Source organism: Erinaceus europaeus, chromosome 9 (assembly GCF_950295315.1).
Source record: "Erinaceus europaeus chromosome 9, mEriEur2.1, whole genome shotgun sequence".
Taxonomy (NCBI): Eukaryota; Metazoa; Chordata; class Mammalia; order Eulipotyphla; family Erinaceidae; genus Erinaceus; species Erinaceus europaeus.
Window position 1 is genome coordinate 62,658,191 of NC_080170.1, and position 22,113 is coordinate 62,680,303.

General features: G+C 38.9%; 1 protein-coding gene across 2 annotated transcripts in view; it reads right to left on the reverse strand.

The window, feature by feature from the left end:
- Window positions 1-6,374: 6,374 nt before the first annotated feature.
- HAVCR1 (hepatitis A virus cellular receptor 1) overlaps window positions 6,375-22,113 on the reverse strand; it is a 28,405-nt gene continuing 12,666 nt past the window's right edge. Inside the window, exons 4-8 of one of the 2 annotated variants that reach the window (XM_060198051.1) lie at window positions 21,138-21,236; window positions 17,492-17,547; window positions 13,475-13,580; window positions 12,166-12,202; window positions 6,375-9,313 (exon numbers count right to left, since the gene is read on the reverse strand). In XM_060198051.1, the coding sequence (XP_060054034.1) occupies window positions 9,199-9,313; window positions 12,166-12,202; window positions 13,475-13,580; window positions 17,492-17,547; window positions 21,138-21,236 (413 nt within the window). In that variant the 3' untranslated portion in view covers window positions 6,375-9,198. Of the gene's footprint in view, window positions 9,314-12,165; window positions 12,203-13,474; window positions 13,581-17,491; window positions 17,548-21,137; window positions 21,240-22,113 lie in introns of both variants that reach the window. The other variant, XM_060198050.1, reaches the window with a different exon arrangement.

The window sequence follows — 22,113 nt, forward strand, 5'->3', positions numbered from 1 at the left end:
TTCCTTCTCTCCACCCACTCTCCTGCCCACTTCCTTTTCTGGCCAGCCACTTCCATCTCAGAAGGTATAAAGGCAGATTCTTTTCTAATCAATAAACATTGGCTTATGTTCCTGCTCAGCCATGAGCTCCTGGTCGTCTCTCTCCCATCCTTGAAGCTAGCCCAGCACATCTGCTGATCCCAACCTATTCAATGCAATGAGTACCACCTCGGCATGCTTCACTTTGGGCTGTGTCCAGAGAAGTCAGGTGTGGAATGTCAACCCTTCAGCATCATTACTCGGGTAAGACCTTCCCTTTCTCATAGGACTCCTTAATTCTATTTTAGGTGGTTCACTTCCTAACAAAGCCTCAAAACCTAGATATAGAGCAGGCCCCATGTGATAGGGCATATGTACACATGTATCCATAAATTAGAGCAAAATATATACTTGAAAGCAGAAGTACTCTATAGTTTGCAGTGAGCCAATAAATGAAGCAAGCAAGTAGAAAGACCTAAAAACACATAAAGTAACTAATGAAATAGTTTCTACTTAGACCTCAATATCTTCCTCACCTACTTCCTATTACACTTCCCTCCGTCACTCCAAAGTTAACCTTATCAAAGTAAGGACTACAAAAGCTGAATAAGGGCAAGAGACTGGCATACTTTAATGATGACTCTTTAGTCACTGTCAGGCTACCCCATCAGCTGGGGCCCTAACTGGGGAATCCTAGGATTCCCACACAGACATAATGAGCCTAGACCTTGAATAGATCCCTCTCTCCATTCTCACTGGTCATCTCCATCAAGAACAACATAATGGAACCCTTTCAGGGACCCCATAGGACCTTGCCCTCAATGTGGATCAACAATGGTAGAGAATGTAGATAGAGAATACTCTTTCTACCATCTGAGGAAGATGGGTCCTGAAATTAGTGCAACTTGGAATGTTCCTACTCATGACCACAGAATTCGAGTTTGGACCTACAGGGATGTAGAGGTTATATAGGCTCCTATGTTGAATATGGGTCACAGATCAAATAGATGGGGTTTCCACCCCACTAGGGAAAGAGAGAGCCAGGCTGGGAGTATGGATCAATCTGTCAATGCCCATGTTCAGCAGGCAAGCAATTACAGAAGCCAGACCTTCCACCTTCTGCATCCCACAATGACCTTGGGTCCATACTCAGAGTGTCAGGGAATGGGAAGGCTATCATGGGAGGGGATGGGATACAGAGTTCTGGTGGTGGGAATTGTGTGGAGTTGTACCCCTCTTATCCTATGGTTTTGTCAGTGTTTCCTTTTTATAAATAAAATATTTAAAAAAAAAAAAAGACCTGTCTCTATCAGGAACAACAAAATAGACTCCTTTGTGGGCCCCTTTTGTAGGACCTTGCCCTCAACTTGGATCAACAATGGTAAAGAATGTTCCATCCTCCAAAAGGAGGCTGGACAACATACTCTATGCTACACCTGAGGAAGATGGGTCAATATTGGAGTAGCTTGGAATGTTCCTACTTATGACCACAGAATGTGAGCTCAGATCTACAGGGATACAGAGGTCACATAGGCTCCTAAGATGAATATGGGCCCCAGACCAAATCAAATCAATGGGGTTTAAGGTCAACAATACTTATACCCCTTCCCCATATTAGGGAGCTACTCTCTTCCCTGATCCAGCTTTCCGTCCCTTTTCTAGCCATGACATCACCTCCCCAAACAATAACTTGGATCCACCTGCAAATCAGATTTCAGGCTCAGAGAAAAAAAAAAAAAGTAGTATAGCTACAGGCCCTTTGAAATATAACTAAAAATGCCTACTAGCTATCTACAAAGTGGAGGAACGCCAAACACTTCATCTGCACTATACCAGCCCTTAGGCCCATGATTGTTCAACAATTTGTTTGGCTTTGTATGTTAACTCTCTTTTCATCCACCAGGTTCCAGATGCTAGCATGATGCCAACCAGACTTCCCTCGACAGAAGACCCCACCAATGTGTCCTGGAGCTCTGCTTTCCCAGAACCCCACCCCACTAGGGAAAGAGAGAGGCACTGGATCAACCAGTGAACGCCCATGTTCAGTGAGGAAGCAGTTACAGAGCCAGACCTTCCAACTTCTGCATCCCACAATGACCCTGGGTCCATACTCCCAGAGGGCTAAAGAACAGGAAAGCTATCAGAGGAGGAGATGGGATACAGAATTCTGGTGGTGGAAACTGTGTGGAGTTGTACCCTTCTTATCCTATGGTTTTGTTAATGTCTCCTTTTCTAAAGAAATTTAAAAATTAAAAAAATAAGACCTAAAAATAAAGGAGACAGAATATCAGGGTAGTTAAACTATCTTTAAAAAATCCATGGGGTTTATAGTTAACAGTATTTATATACTTTTCCCATATTTGGGAGCTACTCTCTTCCCTGATACAGCTTTATAGCCCTTTTTCCAGCCATGACATCATCTCCCCAACAATAACTTGGGTTCACCTGCATATCAGATGTCACACTCAGGCCAAAACTAATATAGTCATAGGCCCTTTGGAATATACCTAAAATAGACCTACTAGCTATTTACAAAACGGAGACCCCAAATCTTTATCTGCAATATTCCAGCCTTTAGGTTCATGATTAGTCAACAGTCTGTATGGCTTTATATGTTAACTCTTTTTTCAGCCACCAGGTTCTAGATACTTAACATGATGCCAACTGGACTTCCCTAGGCAGATGACCCCACCAATATGTCCTGGAGTCCCACTTCCCCAGAGCTCTGCCCCATTAGAGAAAGAGAGAGATGGGCTGGGAGTATGGATCGACCTGTCAATGTCCATGTTCAGCAGGGAAGCAATTACAGAAGCCACCTTCTGTACCTCATAATGACCCTGGGGCCATACTCACAGCAGGATAAAGAATAGGAAATCTATCAGGGGAGGGGATGGGATACGAAGTTCTGGTGGTGGAGATCGTACGCTTCTTATCCTATGGCCTTGTCAGTATTTCCATTTTATAAATAAAAACTAAAATTAAATTAAATTTAAAAAGTGAGCTCTGAAGTGATGAAAAGAAACAGAAGAACTCTGAATATACAGTGCTACGTGAAAGAAAATCTGTACCATTCTAACTATACAACTTTCAGGAAAAGGTAAAACCACAATAAAAAAGATGATGATTTGAGGGGAGTGAGGGATGAATATGTAGAGTTCAGGGAATTTTCAGAGCAGTGAAATTATTATATATACTACTATAATGATGGAGAGATCAAATATATATGTTAACATTTGTCGAGACCCACAGAATTCACAACATGAAGTGCATTGATTTAAACAATGGGCTTCAGCTAGCAGTGGGCTAGGAAATCTATTTTATGTATGTTCCATGTAATTCATTACTTATTTTTGAATCTCATAGCTAACATGAAGGTATACTAAAAGTATTGTCTAGGAAGATGGTGTCAGAGTTGAGAATAGTGTGAGAGGCAGTAACTCTAGAATAGTTTTAAGTGTAGTTTTAAGTATAGTTGCTTTTTGCCCTCCTGCCCAGTGAGGTGGAAAATTCCTTGCCCTTTTCCCTTGACAAACAGAACCTAAATAGTGAGGGCCATCAGTTATTTTTGTCTGAAAGATCCTGCAAGCATTATCAGAGCCTTTGCATAGGGTCTGAGGAATGCTGTAACCCAATAAGTTACAGCATATGGCCGGATAAATTGCAAACAGATGGCCAGGTGGTCCCAGCAGAGGACAAAAGAATGAGGTAACCTTTTTTTGCATACAGGCTTAAAATTAGACAAATTCTATAGGTTGCTCAGTGTGTTGTAATGTTTGAAATGATTGGACCCCATGTTTTCTATAGAGTACCATTGGATATATTATAGAATCCTCGTTTTGCATGACCCCCTCCCTTGGAGTGAGCTCTGAAATCCTATAAATAGTGTGGTTTGAGCTTTGTTCGAGGTCAAGCTGGCAGACTGCTATCTGATGCCACTCGGCCTGGATTCGAATTCGTTAATAAACATCTTTTGCTTCCTTGCAGTGGATGGTGGTTTGATTTCGCTCTTTAACAAATAGGACTAGAAATCTGGATCAGGGCAGAGATTAGCTCCCAAATATGGGAAAGTATATAAATACCATTAACTGTTAACCTCATCAATCTGACCTAGGGCCCATATCTATTCATATTTAGCACAGAAGCCTGTGTAACCTCTGAGTCCCTGTTGGTCTAAGCTCAAAGTCCATGGTCACAGCTGTGAACACTCTAGGCTACAGTCATTTCTGGACCATTCTTCCTTGAAAGGCAAAAATTCAAATACCTTTTGACTAAGTAAATTCACTGTTTAAAATATATTCCATAATAATAAACCATCAAATATAAGAGAAGTGGGGCCAGGTGGTTGTGCACCTGGTTGAGCGCACACGTTACAATGCACAAGTCCAAGTTCGAGCCTCACAGTCCTCACCTGCAGGGGGAAAGCTTCACAACTGGTGAACTTGCATGGATGCAAGTGTTTCTCTGTCTCTCTCCCTCTCTATCGCCTCCTTCCCTCTCGATTTCTGGCTGTCACTATCCAAAAAATAAATAAAGATAATTAAAAAATAAGTATGCACAATGAAAAATAAAGTTCTCTGTGGGTCTACCCATTGCCCCTCTTTTCACACATTTATATACTATTAAAACCTCACTTCAAATTTTGTTGGTTATCATTACTCATACTGCCCTTTTCCTGTTATTCACTCAGTTTGTTTCATATTAGATCATAAAAAAAATATTGTGGGGGCTGGGTAATGGTGTACCTGGATGAGCGCACATGTTACAATGCACAAAGACCAGGGTTCAAGCCTGCAAGGATAAAGCTTTTCAAGTGGCGAAGTAGTGTTGCAGGTGTCTGTTTCTCTCCCTATCTTCCCTCTCGATTAATGGCTATCTCTAATCGATAAATAAATAAAGATAATAAAAAAAATTAAAAACCACTTAGTTATCCTAGGCTCAAGATGACTTTGCTAAATGGAATAAGGAAAGAAGGCTAAACTATTTGAAATTTAAATAACAAAGAGAAATGATTGTGTAGGAAACAATACAATAACGAAACTGACCCAGACTCAGAAAAATATGGTGGTATCAGAGAAGAATGGAGAGAAGATGTGGGGGGACTGGTAGAAGGATCTCTTGGATGTGAAAGTACTGGAACTTTGATGATAGGTGTGCTAAGTGTTACACACGCATACATAGATGACTCCTAAAATCTTATGATATTGTAAACCAATGTTAAGCCAATACAAATAAATAAAAAATAACTGCACTCTTTCCAAACCATGCTCATTCAATTGTAATTTTGATGCACTATTGTCTGAAGATACACACCACCATGTAGCAAGTCCTTTGTGGAGAAACAGAAGTGAGTCCTTTAGCCCCACTGCTCTCGATTGCAAGACTGGACATACTGCTGAGCCCAGTGCCACCAGGAGAGAAGCTTGGTCCCCTGTCCTCCTTTTCTAGGACCTCTGTTTTCATGCCTGGGCACTCAAACAGACCCATGGAAAGCCCTCAGCACCAGGATGTGTCCCTCTTCCTCTCTCTGTCACCTCAACCTAAGTGACTTTTTCTGTCTGAACTTAGCACATACCACCCAGACTCATTCACCATCTTGTGAGACACATCTCTCCAGCATCCTTTCCTTCTATTCTTCCTTCTTCATGTTGTGGCAGCCACCTTGGCAGTTTCAGTCCTTGGGAAACATGTTTCTCAGTTCACAAAGATCTGTCTCAGGACCTTGTTGTCAAGATATAATATGGATCATTAGTGATAACTTCTGAGTGCAAAAGCTTCTTCCTGTCCCATGTGCCTTTGCTGGGCGGGGGGGAGCTATTCCTTCAAGTGGTTGTGGTTTACGTATTCATGTGGTTTCAACTCAAATGTCATTACTTTCCCGGAAGAACTACTGATCACCCCCAACTAAAGCTGTATACCCCAAGAACTTCCACCACCATCACTCTTTAGTAGGGCTGCTATTTCCGCCTAGCAGACATCTACAGCTGCCATCAACTGGAGGGCACCAATGTCTTCCAGTGGGAAAGAATTAGATGTTGTTACCCAACCCCCAAAGCATAGGATGGCCCCAAGGCAAAGAGTGAGCTAGACTCAAACACCTCCCTAGGTTGAGAAGCCCAGTGCTATCACTAGAGGGTCTGTTTCTACAGTAATAATCAGTATTGAATTAAGGCTTTGAGGTTCCTTCCTAGTACTAGAGTTCCTCAAGAAATGGAGCCAGCATGATTTTTTGCTCCATTCCCACCTGCGTCCCAAGCCAAGACCCACAGAATTATGTCCTGGGAGTCCAGCCCAGTCAGCAGATGCCTGGCCCCAGCTAACCAAGGAACCTGAAAAAAATCACAATCTGGTTTACAAAGTCAAGACAGAAGTCTTTTATTAATTAATGACTGTGTATTCACATGAGACATAGGGTCCCTCACATGTTCATGAAGTCAAAGAATGATCTTTGCTGCTGTCTGTAAAAGACTGACTACTCCCTCTTAATGCTATGAGAATTTTCTTAAGTTTAAATATATACTCCCAATTAAAGCATGTTCTAATGACTGAAAACTGCCTATGGGAAGCAGACTCTTCATTTCCTCAAAGGACTGAAAAAAAATTTTTAGACTGAAAGCAAAATTCACTATATTCAGAATTACAAGAAACAAAATCTAATACATTCTACAAGATAAGGATATTACACAAAATAATTTAGTGTGAGCTAAACCTCTTCCCTTCCTTTCCTTCTAACCCATTTACTCTCTTATTTATCAACAGCTTTTTCTACCGTGCAAAATGATAGCCACATTATCCAATATCAACTTAAAAAAAAAAAAAACACAAAATGTTCTTCAAAAAATGAGAGGCACTATATAGCAACAGATACAGGAGATAACACCCTCAGCATTACTAAGCACTAATGGTAGGCGTACTATCACTCTGCCAAATGTAAACTGAGAGATCTTTGAATTTCTATAGTGTTTTTGCCCTTTTCAAAGATTTCTCACATGTAGCATCACACTGAAATTTTCACTACACATTGGTGTGCATATGGAAATAATGATCTCTTAGAGGAACAACTTTGAGCATTTTTCATTTTCCAGGGCTACAGGTAAAAATTAGGACTACTATTCAGAACCTTTTCTAATTCTATGCATCTCTTATTCTCTGCATGTCCTTACATATTCTCAGAATACTACTAGATATTCTAGTAATCACTATGTGGGAGAGGGTAGACAGCATAATGGTTATGCAAACAGACTGTCATGCCTGCGGCTCCATAGTACCAAGTTCAATCCTCTGCACCACCACAAACCAAAGCTCAGCCATGCTCTGGTTAAAAGAAGAAGGAGGAGGAGGAGGAGGAGGAGGAGGAGGAGGAGGAGGAGGAGGAAGAGGAGGAAGAGGAGGAGGAGGAGATCTAGTAATCACTATGCTCAAGAGTTTCAAACAGATTTTGAGAATGCATAAATCAAACAAAGTTAACCAGACTCCCAGATTCTTTACTATTATATGTCTCCAGGAAAGGTTAAAAAAAAAAAAAAAAAACCAGCAAATGTTATGTTATAAACCGTATAGTCAATTAAGACAGTTGAACTTACAGGGAAATCAAGGGCTAGGAGACAGGAACTGGGGGAATTGATTCCACTTACTGGGGTTCTGACTCAATGGAATGCAGGTCTTTCTAGAGAAGTGACAAATCTGAATTTTGATATGAATTTTACACATTTATATATGTTGTCTTGAATTGGAAAGAAAAGCACAACACTTCAAACATAAAAAAAATTAGACTAGATCAATTGGGCCCAACAAAAACTGAATATATTAAGTTTCATAAGCATATTTGCCCACATAACCTTTAACTAGAATTGTGATTGATTTCATTGAATTCTGGAGGAAAATGCCAGAAATGTCACCTTAGAAATAGGCTTCTCACCTTCCTAGACCACTATGGGTGAATAACTCGGAGTCCCCAGCAGAAATTATTTCAAGGTTTATGCAAGTTGAAACTAGTACCCAGCCTTGTTAATTGCTTGCACAGGCACACTTCTGGTGATTAAAAATATCCTTGCCTATGACCTTTGCCTAGCCATTTTGAAAACAACATAAACGGTGAAAAAGGAATAGCACCTGCAATTAACATAGAATAGGCCTTCATATTTCCAACGAAAAATCATATACATATACATATACATATACATATACATATACATATACATATATATATATATATAAACAGTTTGAGAATAATTTAGAATTTTGGTTGAACATAGTTAGCAGTCTCAAATTATTAAACTGATAAATGAACTTTTCTAAAACAAAGGGTATTTTCCTACTTCCTTTCCTTTCTTTCATTAATATAATTTCCTGTCTCATCTTAGCACAAAAATGTGTTAAGGAATCTGAAAGCTGTTTCTATAAGTACCTAGAACTATTACACAGATGTAGCAAAAATCATCTAAATATATTAAATCCTGTGGTCATAGATTTTTTTGTCCCCCTGGGAGCAGCTTGGTCCACTTAGTACCTGAATATAAACAACACCATGCTGGTCCCAGAGCAAGCACTAAATGCCTCATATTCCTAGACCCCAAAATTCCAATCAATCTATAATAATGAAATCATGTGACCTTGTGCCTATTTTTCCAAGACATCAAAAGAACCTCTACATCCTTGTGGTTTAAAACTCTGGGAGAACTTAGACGTATAACATTTGAAGTTACAAGGTGGGGGAAAAAAAGAAATAATGAAGTGATTCCAAATGAAGTTCTTTAAGACCCCAAATTGAATGTGCCAATTTTATATCTAATTCCACATCTCCTGACAACACTAGTAGTCAAGCTGGGAGTTCATTTCCTGTCTCTCCAGTGAGTGCTTTTGATGAATACATGATTCCTGAAATCTAAAAAGAACATGAAATTCTAAAGTGCTCATTTCATGGTTGGAAGAGAACTTTGCAATGTCCAGAAAGACTGAGTCAGTTTTAGCATAAAAAGTTAGGACCTTATTGCCAGTGAAGCTGACTGTACACAGCTTAGTGAGTCAAGTGATTCAGTACCAGCTGAATTGTTGTCATGTTAACTGACATGTTGGATTAGCATTTGCAACTGACAAAGAAAAATGATTCCAGAACTTAAAGGAGTGTGGCAGGGGGCCACATGGTCATCTTCTGTAGTCAAGGACATAAAGCCTTAGAGGGTTTTATTCCACAACATAAGGATCATCCTCAACAATGTAGATATTGTCTTCTGCCTGGACTCGGAAGCCAGCTGCATTTTGTAAAGCTCCAATGTGAGGGCCATTTAATGAAGCCATGCTGCAGAAAGAACAACAGGAGTAAGGGAAACAGAAACCACATTTGAAGTATAAACAGAAGGCTGGAGAGATAGTATAATGGTTATGCAAAATGACTTTCATGCCTGAGATTCTGAGCTCCAAGTTTCAGTCCCTAGCACCACCATAAGCCAAAGCTGAACAGTGCTCTACTAAAACAAAACAAAACAAAACAACCAGAAACAGAAATACAAGCAGAAAATGTGTCTATGCTCAGGCAATACAGGGTTTCAACAAATGCTAGAGCACCAGTCACATAGTTTACAAAACAAATTGAAGCTTCCAGCGTTAGAAATACTATTCCAGGAAGGTCTGTTATGAAAGGAGACAGGAAACACAAGAAGTATGAAAAGCAAAAAACCCAAGTGTAGACTCCTTCAAGAGAGTTAGGACGTAGAATCCAAAGAATCAAAAAGCTAAAACAGACATTAAACTGAGAAGCTAAATCAAGTTTATTTTTTTTGAACCACATCAAGATGTATAGTTGCAAAGGTAGAAAAGAAGTCATTTGGTTGTTGTTAGTGATCTACATTCCATATTTAAGACAATAATCAAATAGTATATATCGGAAAATACTGGATGTAGTAAGAAAAAAAAACCCAGTGTTTCAAATAAGTATTTACTAGTTCCTGATGGTAACAATATATGGTATAGCCAAATACTGGATGTAGCCTAAATGCCTATCAACAAATGACTGCCTAAAAAAGTTATGGAATATATATTCCATGGAATACTACTTTGCAATCAAAAAGATGATGTTGTGTCCTTTGAGACAAAATGGATGGAACTGGAGGTGATTATGCCTAGAAAAATAAGTAAAGAGAAGAAAGATAACTACTGGATGGTTTCACTCACATTTGGAATCTAGACATATGGTACATATGAATTTGGAAAAAAAAAAAAACAAGATCTTCCAAGACTTTGAGAACGATGGTGGCTATCTTTGTGAGGTGGGAGGGTGAGGATACAGAATTTTGGTGGTGAGTGTGGTGTGGAACTATACCCTATAACTTTACAATCTACTATTAATAGTAATTTCTTCTTTTTTAATCTAGCAACAAGAGATGTTTCTCAGTGGGTAGAGCATAGGCCTCGCACAAATGATTGATAACTGCTTTGGTCTCATCTCTCAGTCACTCATTAAACAAATACTTTTTGCTTTTTAAGAAAAATCTAACTGTTTCTTTAGACACAGAATGTGAAATCCAAGGCTTAGCTACTCTCCTAACACTCACATATCAAATGTACAAAATCTCTTATATGGGGTTTTGATGGTCTATTGCTATGAAGGGCATGATTGCAAGATCAAAAGTCAGTTTGTCTGGACCATTTACAATATGCTGGATATTGCTCAGAGAACACCTGTAGGCTGACTCAAGTAATAAACTCAGACACAGGAAAGACTGTACAACATCTAGTGAAAGAGAAATAGGAGTAATAGGTGGCAGACTAGAGGAATAGATTTTGAGTCTAAGGCCTTACTTTCAAGCTCAAGCTGGATCAAACAATGTAGGTAAGGATATAGGAACCACCTCCCCAGAGCACTATGCCACTAGGGAAAGACAGAAATAGGCTGGAAGTATGGATCAACCTGCCAACGTCCATGTCCAGTGGAGAAGCAATCACAAAATCCAGACCTCCCACCTTCTGTACCCCATAAATATCTTTGGTCCATACTCCCAGAGGGAGGGAATTTTCCAATGGAAGGGATGGGATACGGAACTCTGGTGATGGAATTGTAGCCCCTCTATCCCACAGTCTTTTCAATTATTATTAAATCACTAGTAATAAATAAAAAATAAATAGTGTAATAATAAATAATAAAGGTCTTTTGAAAATAAAAAAGAAATAAGCTGTAGCTTTCCACCACAGTCATTGTGTTGGCACCAAGGACTACAGGGCATGAATGTCAGTCAAGGGGATTTAAGTAAGTTTTTGTTCACTTAGCACTGGGGTGCAGGAGTTGCACAATGACCCCACTATTTCCAGAAGCCATATTCTTTTCCCTTTTCTTTTTTTTTCTGATAGAGTAAAAACAAGAGGGAAAGAAAAGAATAGAGGAAGAGAGATACCTGCAGCATGACTCTACCACTCATGAAGCTTCCCTTCTACAGGTAGAGATGGGGACTGAACTCAGGTCCTGGGTATGATAATATGTGCATTCAACTGGGTGCACCACTTCCTGGCAATGGGCATCTAAGTATTAACTAAGGAGTATGCTTGAAAAAACTGTAAGTTCAAATGCCTATGAGGCCAAATGATTACATCAGCACAAGCTGGCTGTGGAACCATATTGGACCACAGAGAACCTGAGCACTTAACACACTCACCACAGTGCTTTTGCATCCCTTCATCTGAAGCTATCTTCCTGGAATCTGTGCAGACTCCCTTCTACTCCGTGTATTTCTTCAGGATCATTTAGAGAGCTAATTTCCCTATTTGGTATTCCCCATGTTGTTTGTCCAAAAACATCAAAAGACCCTGTTTACTTATGTGTTTTCTTTCTGGGTCATATCTTTGAAAAATAGTTGGTATTCAATAAATAAATCACAGTATAAACGAAGAACAAACCAAACAGCTATTTCAAAGATTCCATCAAAATTAAACACTGATTTAATTATCTTGCTCTAAAAGATTAGGAGTGAGTTCTGGTACATTTCCAGGGAAATACAGAAAGCTGAAGGATCATGGGAAGACACAGAGAGCAAGGAGAGTTCTTCACACTAGACAGTTCAGAACACATGCATAAAATAGAGGGGAGGAAGAGATGAAAAAGGACAGAGATTTTTTTTCTTTAGTTTTTAGCAAGCAGAATCATCAAAAGATCAAACTTACTTGATCTGTTGTTCCTTGCTTCTCATATTTAAATATTCTAAATTGAGGAAGAGAAAAATCAAACCTGTTAGCTAAAAAGTTCGTGAAATCTTTTTTTCCAAGCATGTATGTTATTTCTGCTTTTACATTAATATGAACAAAATCTGCATAAAGTACAGAGTCTGAAAAAAAATAGAGGAGGCCAGGCGGTGGTGCACCCAGTTAAGTACACGCATTAGAGTACACAGGACTAGGGTTCAAGCCCCTGGTCTCCACCCGCAGTGGGAAAGCTTCAAAAATAGTGAAGCAGTGTTGCAGGTGTCTCTGTCTCTTTCTCTCTCTTTCTCCTCCTCCCCTCTCAATTTCTCAATGTCTCTAGCCAATATAATAAATCTTCTAGCGTTTGCCATACCATTTATATAATAAATAAATAATAATTAATAAATAACAATAAAAATAATAATTAATAAATAATAAAATAAATAATAAATAAATATTTTAAAAATAATTTTAGAAGAAAAGATGTTTTTAAAAAGAAGAAAGTAGATTTGATTCTTCCTGGTAAGTCTTTTGAGATCTGGGGGTCCCAAACAATTCTTTTAATGGAAAGTCTTATGTTCATTGATGGTTTAGTGTACTCATCCACATGCTTAGCTCACTTTAATACATTTATTAGTGATCATGCTTTTAAAACTGATTTATACTTTTTTAAAAAAGTGAATGATTGTGCCACACATGCATACAAATACAGCAGATAGGTGGCTGTCTTTTAAGACCCTTTATTTAGAGCTGGGGAGATAGCATAATGATTATGCAAAAGTCTTTTTCATTCTTGAGATTCCAAGATCTCAGGTTCAACCTCCAGCACTACCATAAGCCAGAGCTGATCAGTGCTCTGGTTATAAAAAAATTATAGTAAATAAAACCCTTTGGTCTAGTCTAGCTGTGAAGTTCATTTCCCTCCCAATCCTGCTTTCTTAAGTGGGTGTTATAAACTCAGTATCATCGCTCACAGGGACAAAATCTGATTCCTAAGGAAAAATGAGAAGGAAGAATGAACAAGTCTTATTTCTAACAATGATTGTGCCCTTCTGAACCCTGGCTCTACTCAACAAACTATTACTTAGTATTCAGTTTCAACCAGTGAACAGTTTAAATTTCACTCTTCTCTTTACAGGTGAATAAGTTTAAGGCAAATGAAAGAACTAGTCCAAGAGTCAAGAGATTTATGTGAAATGAACATCTTAGGGTATATGAAGTTATATGAACTCAGGGAGTCTGTCTAGAGCCTACACCCTGATCCCTTGAGCATAACCCTGAAGTGACTTACTTTTGACAATCATGGCAGCCAAAAGAGTGATCAAGATCACAGCAACAATCGAGATTATGATGATGAGTTGTTTGTCTACTGATGGATTTTTTACCAGTGACATATCCTAAAGAGGGTTCAGTGGATCATAAAAAGCATCTGGTTAGAAGACATTTCCTGAAATAATGTACCCAGAAACGTTTATCTTTCTTGGTCATTGGCTAGTTCTGGATCATGAAGGAAAAGACCAAATGATTTGAGGTTGTAACCATAAGGAATTTAAAATTCAGAGTATATATTGGGATGGGAAAATGTTTTCTGTCTTGCTCGAGGTGGCGATGTTCACAGAGGTATAAACATTTGACAAAATTCATATGATATGCTTCAAAGGGAAGCTTTATTATATATAAATTATTTTACACACTGACTTTAGTATGTATAAATTACTCATATTTTTTAAAAAATCAATATTTCCATAAACATAAAAGAAAATCAATTTTTGTTCATGTAAGTTGAGCTGGTAATGTGGTCTGAATGCTTTCAATTACTGTATTTGATCTTTGATTACAGTACTTGTTATTTAAATATAATTCACAAGATACAATTCTGTGTCTATATAGGTAGATTTGAAAGTAGCTGCTCACAGACATGGGTCTGATTAACAGTTAACGTAGAATGCTGTGCAACTGTGTAGAAATGCATAACTTCATTTCATTCTCCTAGTACAGTTCATGAAGAATAGCCTTTGGAATAGGCCGTTGCCTATGTCAGGCAACATACACCACGCTGGACCCTTTGCCACAGTTTAGCTCTAATCCTAAAGGGATTCCACTGGATAGGTGTCCTAACAAGAAATGGAGGTCAAAGGGAAGCACCAAGTGTCTTCCTGCAGAAAAGTTTCATCTCTAATGTCAGAATATCAGCTCTTCTATTTAGTTTCTTTGTGACTTTGAATAGGTTCTATCATTTCTCTGAATTTCTGTTTCTGTTTCTGTCCACTGCAGCTTAAATAGGGCTTTTGGGAAAGTTTCTTAATGACACTGAGCCATATAAAAAGGATAATTTAGTGTTTGAGCCACACTTGTTTAAAGGGGAAATGACTGGTGTTTGTCAAGAAGTGTGTTCTATGATGAACTAAACTATCAATGAATCCACCTAGTCATGGGGAAGGGGCTAGAGAGGATATATAAAATGTATGGTTGCAGAAAGCAGATTGTGTTTTCATTTAGAAAAAAAAAATACTAAAGCACATAAAAACTTCAAGAAAGTGCAACCAAACACAAAGTAAAAGAAAAATGAACCATAGTTGTAATACCCAGACACAACCACAATTTCCTTTTTTTTTTTTTTTTTTGCCTCCAAGGTTATTGCTGGGGCTTGGTGCTGCACTATGAAACCACTGCTCCTGGAGGCCATTTTTCCCACTTTGTTGCCCTTGTTGTTTATCATTGTTATTATTATTGTTGTTTTTGCTGCTGTTGTTGGATAGGACAGAGAGAAGTTGAGAAAGGAGGGAAAGACAGAGAGGGGGAGAGAAAAATAGACACCTGCAGACCTGCTTCATCGCTTGTGAAGTGACCTCACTGTAGGTGGGGAGCCAGGGGCTCGAACTGGGCTCCTTACACTGGTCCTTGCGCTTTGCACCATGTGTGCTTAACCCGCTGTGCTACTGCCCGGGCCCTCACCATTTCCATTTTGCATTTTGCATACCTCTAAAGTTTTTCCTAGTGTTTTTATTAGTGTATTAATATATTTAGCATATCCTCTATTTTAATGTCTCCCAACATTAATAAATGTAATTCAGTGAAGATTCTTCATGACAATATGTCAGTATGCTTAATTACTAAGTAATTAAATCCTTGGGTTGTCTATAATTTAGATTGCTTACAACATGTTTGTAACTATAAAAGATGGTAATGAACATTCTTACGTATCTTCATGTATTTGTTTAATTCTTTTCTTTTTTGATTTATTTATAAAAAGAAGACATTAATAAAACCATAGGATAAGAGAGGTATTTTCAGGAAGTTGACCTAGTAGGTCAAAATATACACTATATGTTTTCAAAACTCCTGGGAGACATTTCAACATCTTCAGAAGCCAGGCACAAAAAGTCCAGTTTCCCTCCTACTATGCTGAACTTGCTTCTGATTTGTTTCTACTTCCCACTAGATATACCTATCCTGCAGGCAACTGAAGTCAAGAACAAACTCACCTTGCAGAATGTTTTTATTTTGATTCAGCATAAATCTGACCCCACAGCAGTAAAGCAATCATTTACATTGTGGCAATTCTGACATTTAGAAGTTAGACACAAATTCAGCCCACATCTACCAGGTCAATCAATGCCCACACTGCATGAGTTGTTAAGATGCTTACTATCACTCCTGTGTAGTGGGTTTTCTAATTGTCCTTAAGGCTCACCACACGTGATTGCAAGGTTTTTTCTAAAACTATGAATATGTTGTTCTTGAAGATATGTGCTGTATGAGTGTAATCAGAAGGATTCTTCTAAGACCTCAAGCTCTTTTTTCTTTTTTATTAGTGATTTAATATTGATTTATAAAATTATAAGTTAACAAGGGTACACCATCCCCATCACCAGAGTTCTGTATCCCTATTCTCCCCTTGGAAACTGCAGTAGTCCTCCCAAGGTCACAAATATGGATTATTATTTCTATAACTATCTACCTATATTTATATATAATTGATCATTTTTTTCTATTGTCCTACCTTCTCTTCCTAAGTCTTATTGTTTAAGGGAAACAGGTGGTAGTGCACTTGGTTGAGTGCATGCTATAAGGCACAAAGACCCAGGTTCAAGTTCCCCATTCCCACTTGCAGGAGAAAGCTTCAGAAGCAGAGAAGCAGTGAAGCAGTGCTGCAGGTATCTCTCTCTCTTCTCTCTCTCCCCTCTCTCTCTCTCTCTGTCTCTCTTCCACCCCCATCTCCTCATCCACCTCAGTTTCACTCTGTCTCTAACAAATAAATTAATAAAATAAAATTTTTTAAAAAATACTTTTTAAAAAATAACTCTTGAGTCCAGGTGGTGGTGCACCTGGTTAAGGGCACACATTATAGTTCACAAGGACTCGGGTTCAAAGGGGTGGAATAGGGAGGGAGAAGCTTCATGAGTGGCGAAGCAGGGCTTCAAGTAGCTCTGTTATCTCTTCCACTCCCAATCTCCCCCTCCTCTCTCAACTGCTCTCTATAAATCCAGTAATAAATAAATAATATTTAATGAGTAACTCTTATTGTTGCTGCTTTGCATACAGTAGGAGCAAAGTTGTTTCTCTCAGGAGATTCCAAAGTAAAGGTCTTACAGAACAACGATGCTAACTTACTTGCAGAGAGAGTGCTTTGCTGAGCATCATGAAACCAGGGCCCTATGGGTGTTTGTCAGGCTCACTGTGGAATAAGTATGACACCATCTTAGAGAATCACAAAGATGTCTAATACCTTAACCCGTCATAAGGAGGCTTATGTACTAGAAAGCTCAGCTATGGCATCAGAATTTCCACTTATGATGGTAATTCACTTTTAAAAAATAACATTATGCTTTCACTTACATAATATTTTTGTTTGAGGTGGCATGCATGCTGCAACATTGATCCAAAGCATATTATTTCCCTAAAGATAACTGAAATATTCTTTGGTACGTTATGTTTAACTCACTTCTTTTGAATTATTTCATTATTTCTTTTTTGAAATGTTTAACCAGAAGGAAAGTGTGTGTGTGTGTGTGTGTGTGTGTGTGTGTGAGAGAGAGAGAGAGAGAGAGAAAGAGAGATAAGATAAAATTTCTCAGTAGTCTCTAACTAAAATTTCTCAATAGTCTCTAACCAACTTATATCTATTTGAACTTTCTAAATTAATTAAATCATCCCTGTTCAAGAGTTAAATTCTGTTCTTTTTTCTTTTTAATTAGAAAGAATCAATCTGTGGGGTGGTCTTGCAGAAGTAATCTCTAAATGTAACTTGCTTCCAGGGAGACATACAAGAGAATCTGGCTAATAAAAAGGGAAGGAATATGCTTACAGTTTGATTGTTATGCCAAAGGCCTTCTGAAGACTGTGTCACAGTGCCATTCCCATCTGCACAACAAGAAGGAAAGTTAATTAGAATTACAAAAAATATTGAATTTTCACTGCAGAAACTAAATATATTCATATTGCCTTCTGGTGATAAATAAAAAGTTGAATAATAATCTGACCAAATGCTGTAGGCATTTCAAGAGCCATAGCTAGTTGCTAACATTTATTAATTTAGTAAGGTTGTGTTTCTCTTTTTTTTTTTTAACTTTTATCTATTCCCTTTTGTTGCCCTTGTTGTTTTATTGTTGTTGTAGTTATTACTGTTGTTGTTGTAGTTGTTATTGGATAGGACAGAGAGAAATGGAGAGAGGAGGGGAAGACAGAAAGGAGGAGAGAAAAAGACACCTACAGACCTGCTTCACTGCTTGTGAAGCGACTCCCCTGCAGGTAGGGACCCAGGGGCTGAACAGGGATCCTCAGGCCGGTCCTTGCGCTTTGCACCACGTGCGCTTAACCTGCTGAGCTACCACCCAACTCCCTAGGTTGTGTTTCTTAACCATTTTGTCATGGGGTCTTCAGAAATGGGCACATTTTTTTCATCTTCACAGAAAAATAATACATGTACACACAAAGTTCTGCCTGCAATTTTAAGGTAGCCCCAGGGGATTCTCATTGAAACCAGGTTAAAAACATCACTTAAAGGCAGGTAATTAATATTTTCATGGAAGCTATGAATGAGTGCCTAGTCACACATACTTCCAAAAACCAGGACCATATTTTCCAGTGTGTATATTGCATTGGTTATTAAAATTCTATAGATATTTTGAGCATCATGTTGGCTTTATATTCAGAGTATGACATGACATCTAAAATAGGTGCCACGATTTTCTAGGCAATTACCACTACATACTAATCATACTACATCTTCACAATTCTGTAATCTCTCCCTAATAAAGGAGGAAAAAAATGGAATGGCTGGGAGTCGGGCTGTAGCGCAGCGGGTTAAGCGCAGGTGGCGCAAAGCACAAGGACCGGCTGAAGGATACCGGTTCGAACCCCGGCTCCCCACCTGCAGGGGAGTCGCTTCACAGGCAGTGAAGCAGGTCTGCAGGTGTCTTTCTGTCCTCCTCTCTGTCTTCCCCTCCTCTCTCCATTTCCCTCTGTCCTATCCAACAACGACAACAACAATAATAACTACAATAAAACAACAAGGGCAACAAAAGGGAATAAATAAATAAAATAAATATAAAAAAAAATTAAAAAAAAAAATGGAATGGCTTACCAAGTTTCTAATTCTGCAAGGAAAAGAGTATAATGACCACCACCCATACTGTACTCCCCTGAATAGACATTATTGTACATGTATAGATTTCCCTGACAATTGAGAAAGTTGTAGAGCCTCAGTTGTAAAAAAAACTGACCTAACCATACCTCCCCCAACTAAAACTGTATATAACTACTATGTTTACCATTCACTCATCCTGATACTATTTCTTGGCCAAAGACAGCATTTAGGTCTAGATACTACAGCCTAAGTTGTTTATGACTTTGCCTTTAAACATATCCTTCATCTGTGGAACTGGGAGATGCAGCAAAACCTGCACAGGCTTTAGCTGAGTCACAGAGAATTTGAATTTAGTCCTAAAAATGCTCTTGATTTTTTTAAGATTTTTTTTTGTACTTCTTGAAAGAGAGCATAAACAGTGTCTTCTCTGAAACACAGAGTGCAGGGGATCAAACCTGGCCCTCATGCATGCAAATACTATACTCTACCACCAAACCATCTCCCCAGTTTCTGACAGTGTCCATTAGCTATGTGACCTCATTCAAGACCTTTTGCATACACAGATATGCATGTATGACTCATATACCATTGATAGACATGTGTATCATATTTGCAAAGCATAAACATATTTATCATGCTATTTCTAGCTGGGGTAACCTGAAATATGAACTACTAATAGGATCATATTATAAAATTGCATAGATTATATGATTCATGAAAAGGACTTACTGCTATATTACATAAGTATCAATGATTATGAATTAGGGGCTATCTCAGGGAAGGAGCATAGTGGGCAGGGGGTTAGGGACACCACACAATTTGCTCTCTAAACATTCACCCTTCACTCCTCCCAAACTTCCAGTGAAGAATGCAACAGCAACTTGCTCATGGGCACAGAGCTAGCGACTGGCAGTTGAAAGGGGAGCCATCTGTCTGTAAGACACAGCAATCGGTCCCCCCCCCCCCCCAGTGTGGCAGTAATGGCAATCACAAGGGCCTGCCTTGAAAGAATCAAGCGAGGGAATGTAGGCATGACCGGTTTCTGGCACACACCTCTGTCAGAGGTAGGTGGTAAGCATATGATAACCAATCCCTTCCAGACTTAACTTCGTTAGCTTCTGTGAGTCATCTGCCCACTGGAGACTGACTCGGCACAGCGAGGAGTTGGCTCAGTAGTCTCAGACATGTGGCCATAGACATGGGGACACAGCTGCTTCTCTGTCTGTTCCCCTGTGGTTCAGCTCTACCTTGACCAGGTTTCAGTGACATGATATTTTAGAGAATAATTCCTGACTCCTACTTCCTTCAGCCTCATACCCTCAAAGTGTAGGATACAGCTGCTCCCATGACTGCTCCTCCATATGTTTTAATCTATGTTTGTTTTGTTTTATGCCCAGAAACAGTTCCCACTCAGGATTCCACATGGAAAACCACATGTAACTATTATCTAATCCCAGCTGAATGGGTCCCTCTGTGTACCTTTTGGCAAGTTCACTTCAAATTAACCAGCTTCCAGGAAGGATGGGCAAAAGAGACACCATTCATAGGAGCTCCATATAGGTTGGCAACTCCTGAACACAATGACTGTACACACACACACTCACTCACTCACTCATGGAGTATATGGGATAAATGGGAAAAAAACTGGCAAGACCATAGTGAGGCATGCCTCTTAGGGGCCACTGCTTAAGCCCTCAGCATATCTCATCATATTTATATGCAAGATTAAGTAAGAATTAATTTGGGTGACCAACTGTGTCTGGACACCAGGTAGTTGGATTTAATTGTTTAATGACCCTTACCCCATGGAATAAGTCTAGTAATAATAACTTTGGAGTTTAGGTCCAGTGAAATCATTCACTTAGATAATGCTCTGCTTTGCCATGTGCTTGAACAAGGTTCAAGACCAGCTTCCACGGCATTGAAGGAAGCTTCATCTTTCATTATCTCTCCACCTCTCATACTCTAACTAAATAATGATAATAATAACAGTAATGGAATTGAGACTTTTATTAAAATATGTACCTGTGTCAGTCAGGTAAAAGGATTCTGCTTGCAGTATACCAAGAGTTGCAGTTGTTATTATTAATGATCACTTATCCCCTTTTAACTATGTCCCAGCTCTTCATCTCATTTAATCCTTACAAATATTCTATGAAATTGATAAAAAGGCTAGCCATTTTACCAGTGATAAAACAGATTCAGAGAGGGTGAGATACTGGTTCAAGCCATACTACTAATTAAAGAGGACACTGTAGGTAATCAAATCAGATGCCCCTCCTCCTCCTTCTCCTTCCAGAAGGTGCTATCCACAGTTACCAGAAACTGAATGTGCCCAGGTGTTTGGGAAAGGAAATAAAGTTACCTGTTGTGCAAGAGTACATGGGTGAACTGGGTGGCCTTGTTGTTTCCTGTGGGATGGTTGGCTGGATTTCTGTTGTTGGTATTAGAAAAGATGGGCTCACTGCTGGAAAGGAAAGAATGGAAGAATTGTGTTCTCTTTGTGAAGGAGAACAAAACTATAATGCAAAGTTAAAAACAGATATGACTACCAGCTTCCCATCATACATTTAGCCAAACAGCTACTTCCCATCCCTAAATGTTCCCTGGGAATCTACTCTATGATGGCCATTAGGCACTCACTGCCATCTAGGAATTGTATTATCATAAATAAATCTGATGTAGATAATGACCTGATTAGGTTACCCATGTGTAGGATTATTATTTTTTATTTTTATTTTTATTTTGCCTCTAGGGTTATCTTTGGTGTTCAGTGCCTACACTATGAATACACTGCTCCTGGAGGCCATTTTTTTCCGATTTTGTTGCACCTGTTGTTATTAATGTTATTGTTGTCATTGCTGTTGTTGTTGGATAGGATAGAGAAAAATCGAGAGAGGAGGAGACAGAGAAAGATAGACATCTGCAGACCTGCTTCATCGCTTGTGAACTGACCCCCCTGCAGGTGAGGAGCCAGGGGCTTGAATTGGGATCCTTACACCAGTCCTTGCACTTCATGCCATGTGCACTTAACCTGCTGTGCTACCACCCAGCCCCCCATGTGTAGGATTATTAATATTAAAATATTATGTGTGTTTTCTATATTCCTAGGATCCTTCTGAGCGTATAAAACCTACAGCAGGGCTTCTTATGTTAGGACGCATAGCTGAGAGTTTGTTCATATAAGTAACATTTCACTTGCATAGAATGGGATCTGAGAGTTTGCATTAATTTGCCCTTTATGTTTGGCAACAATTTCCATCTGAATTCCTAGCCTTGTTCAACTTCTTGATTATCCACATATCTTTCTAGAGAGATAGACACCAGCACAGCCTACAAAT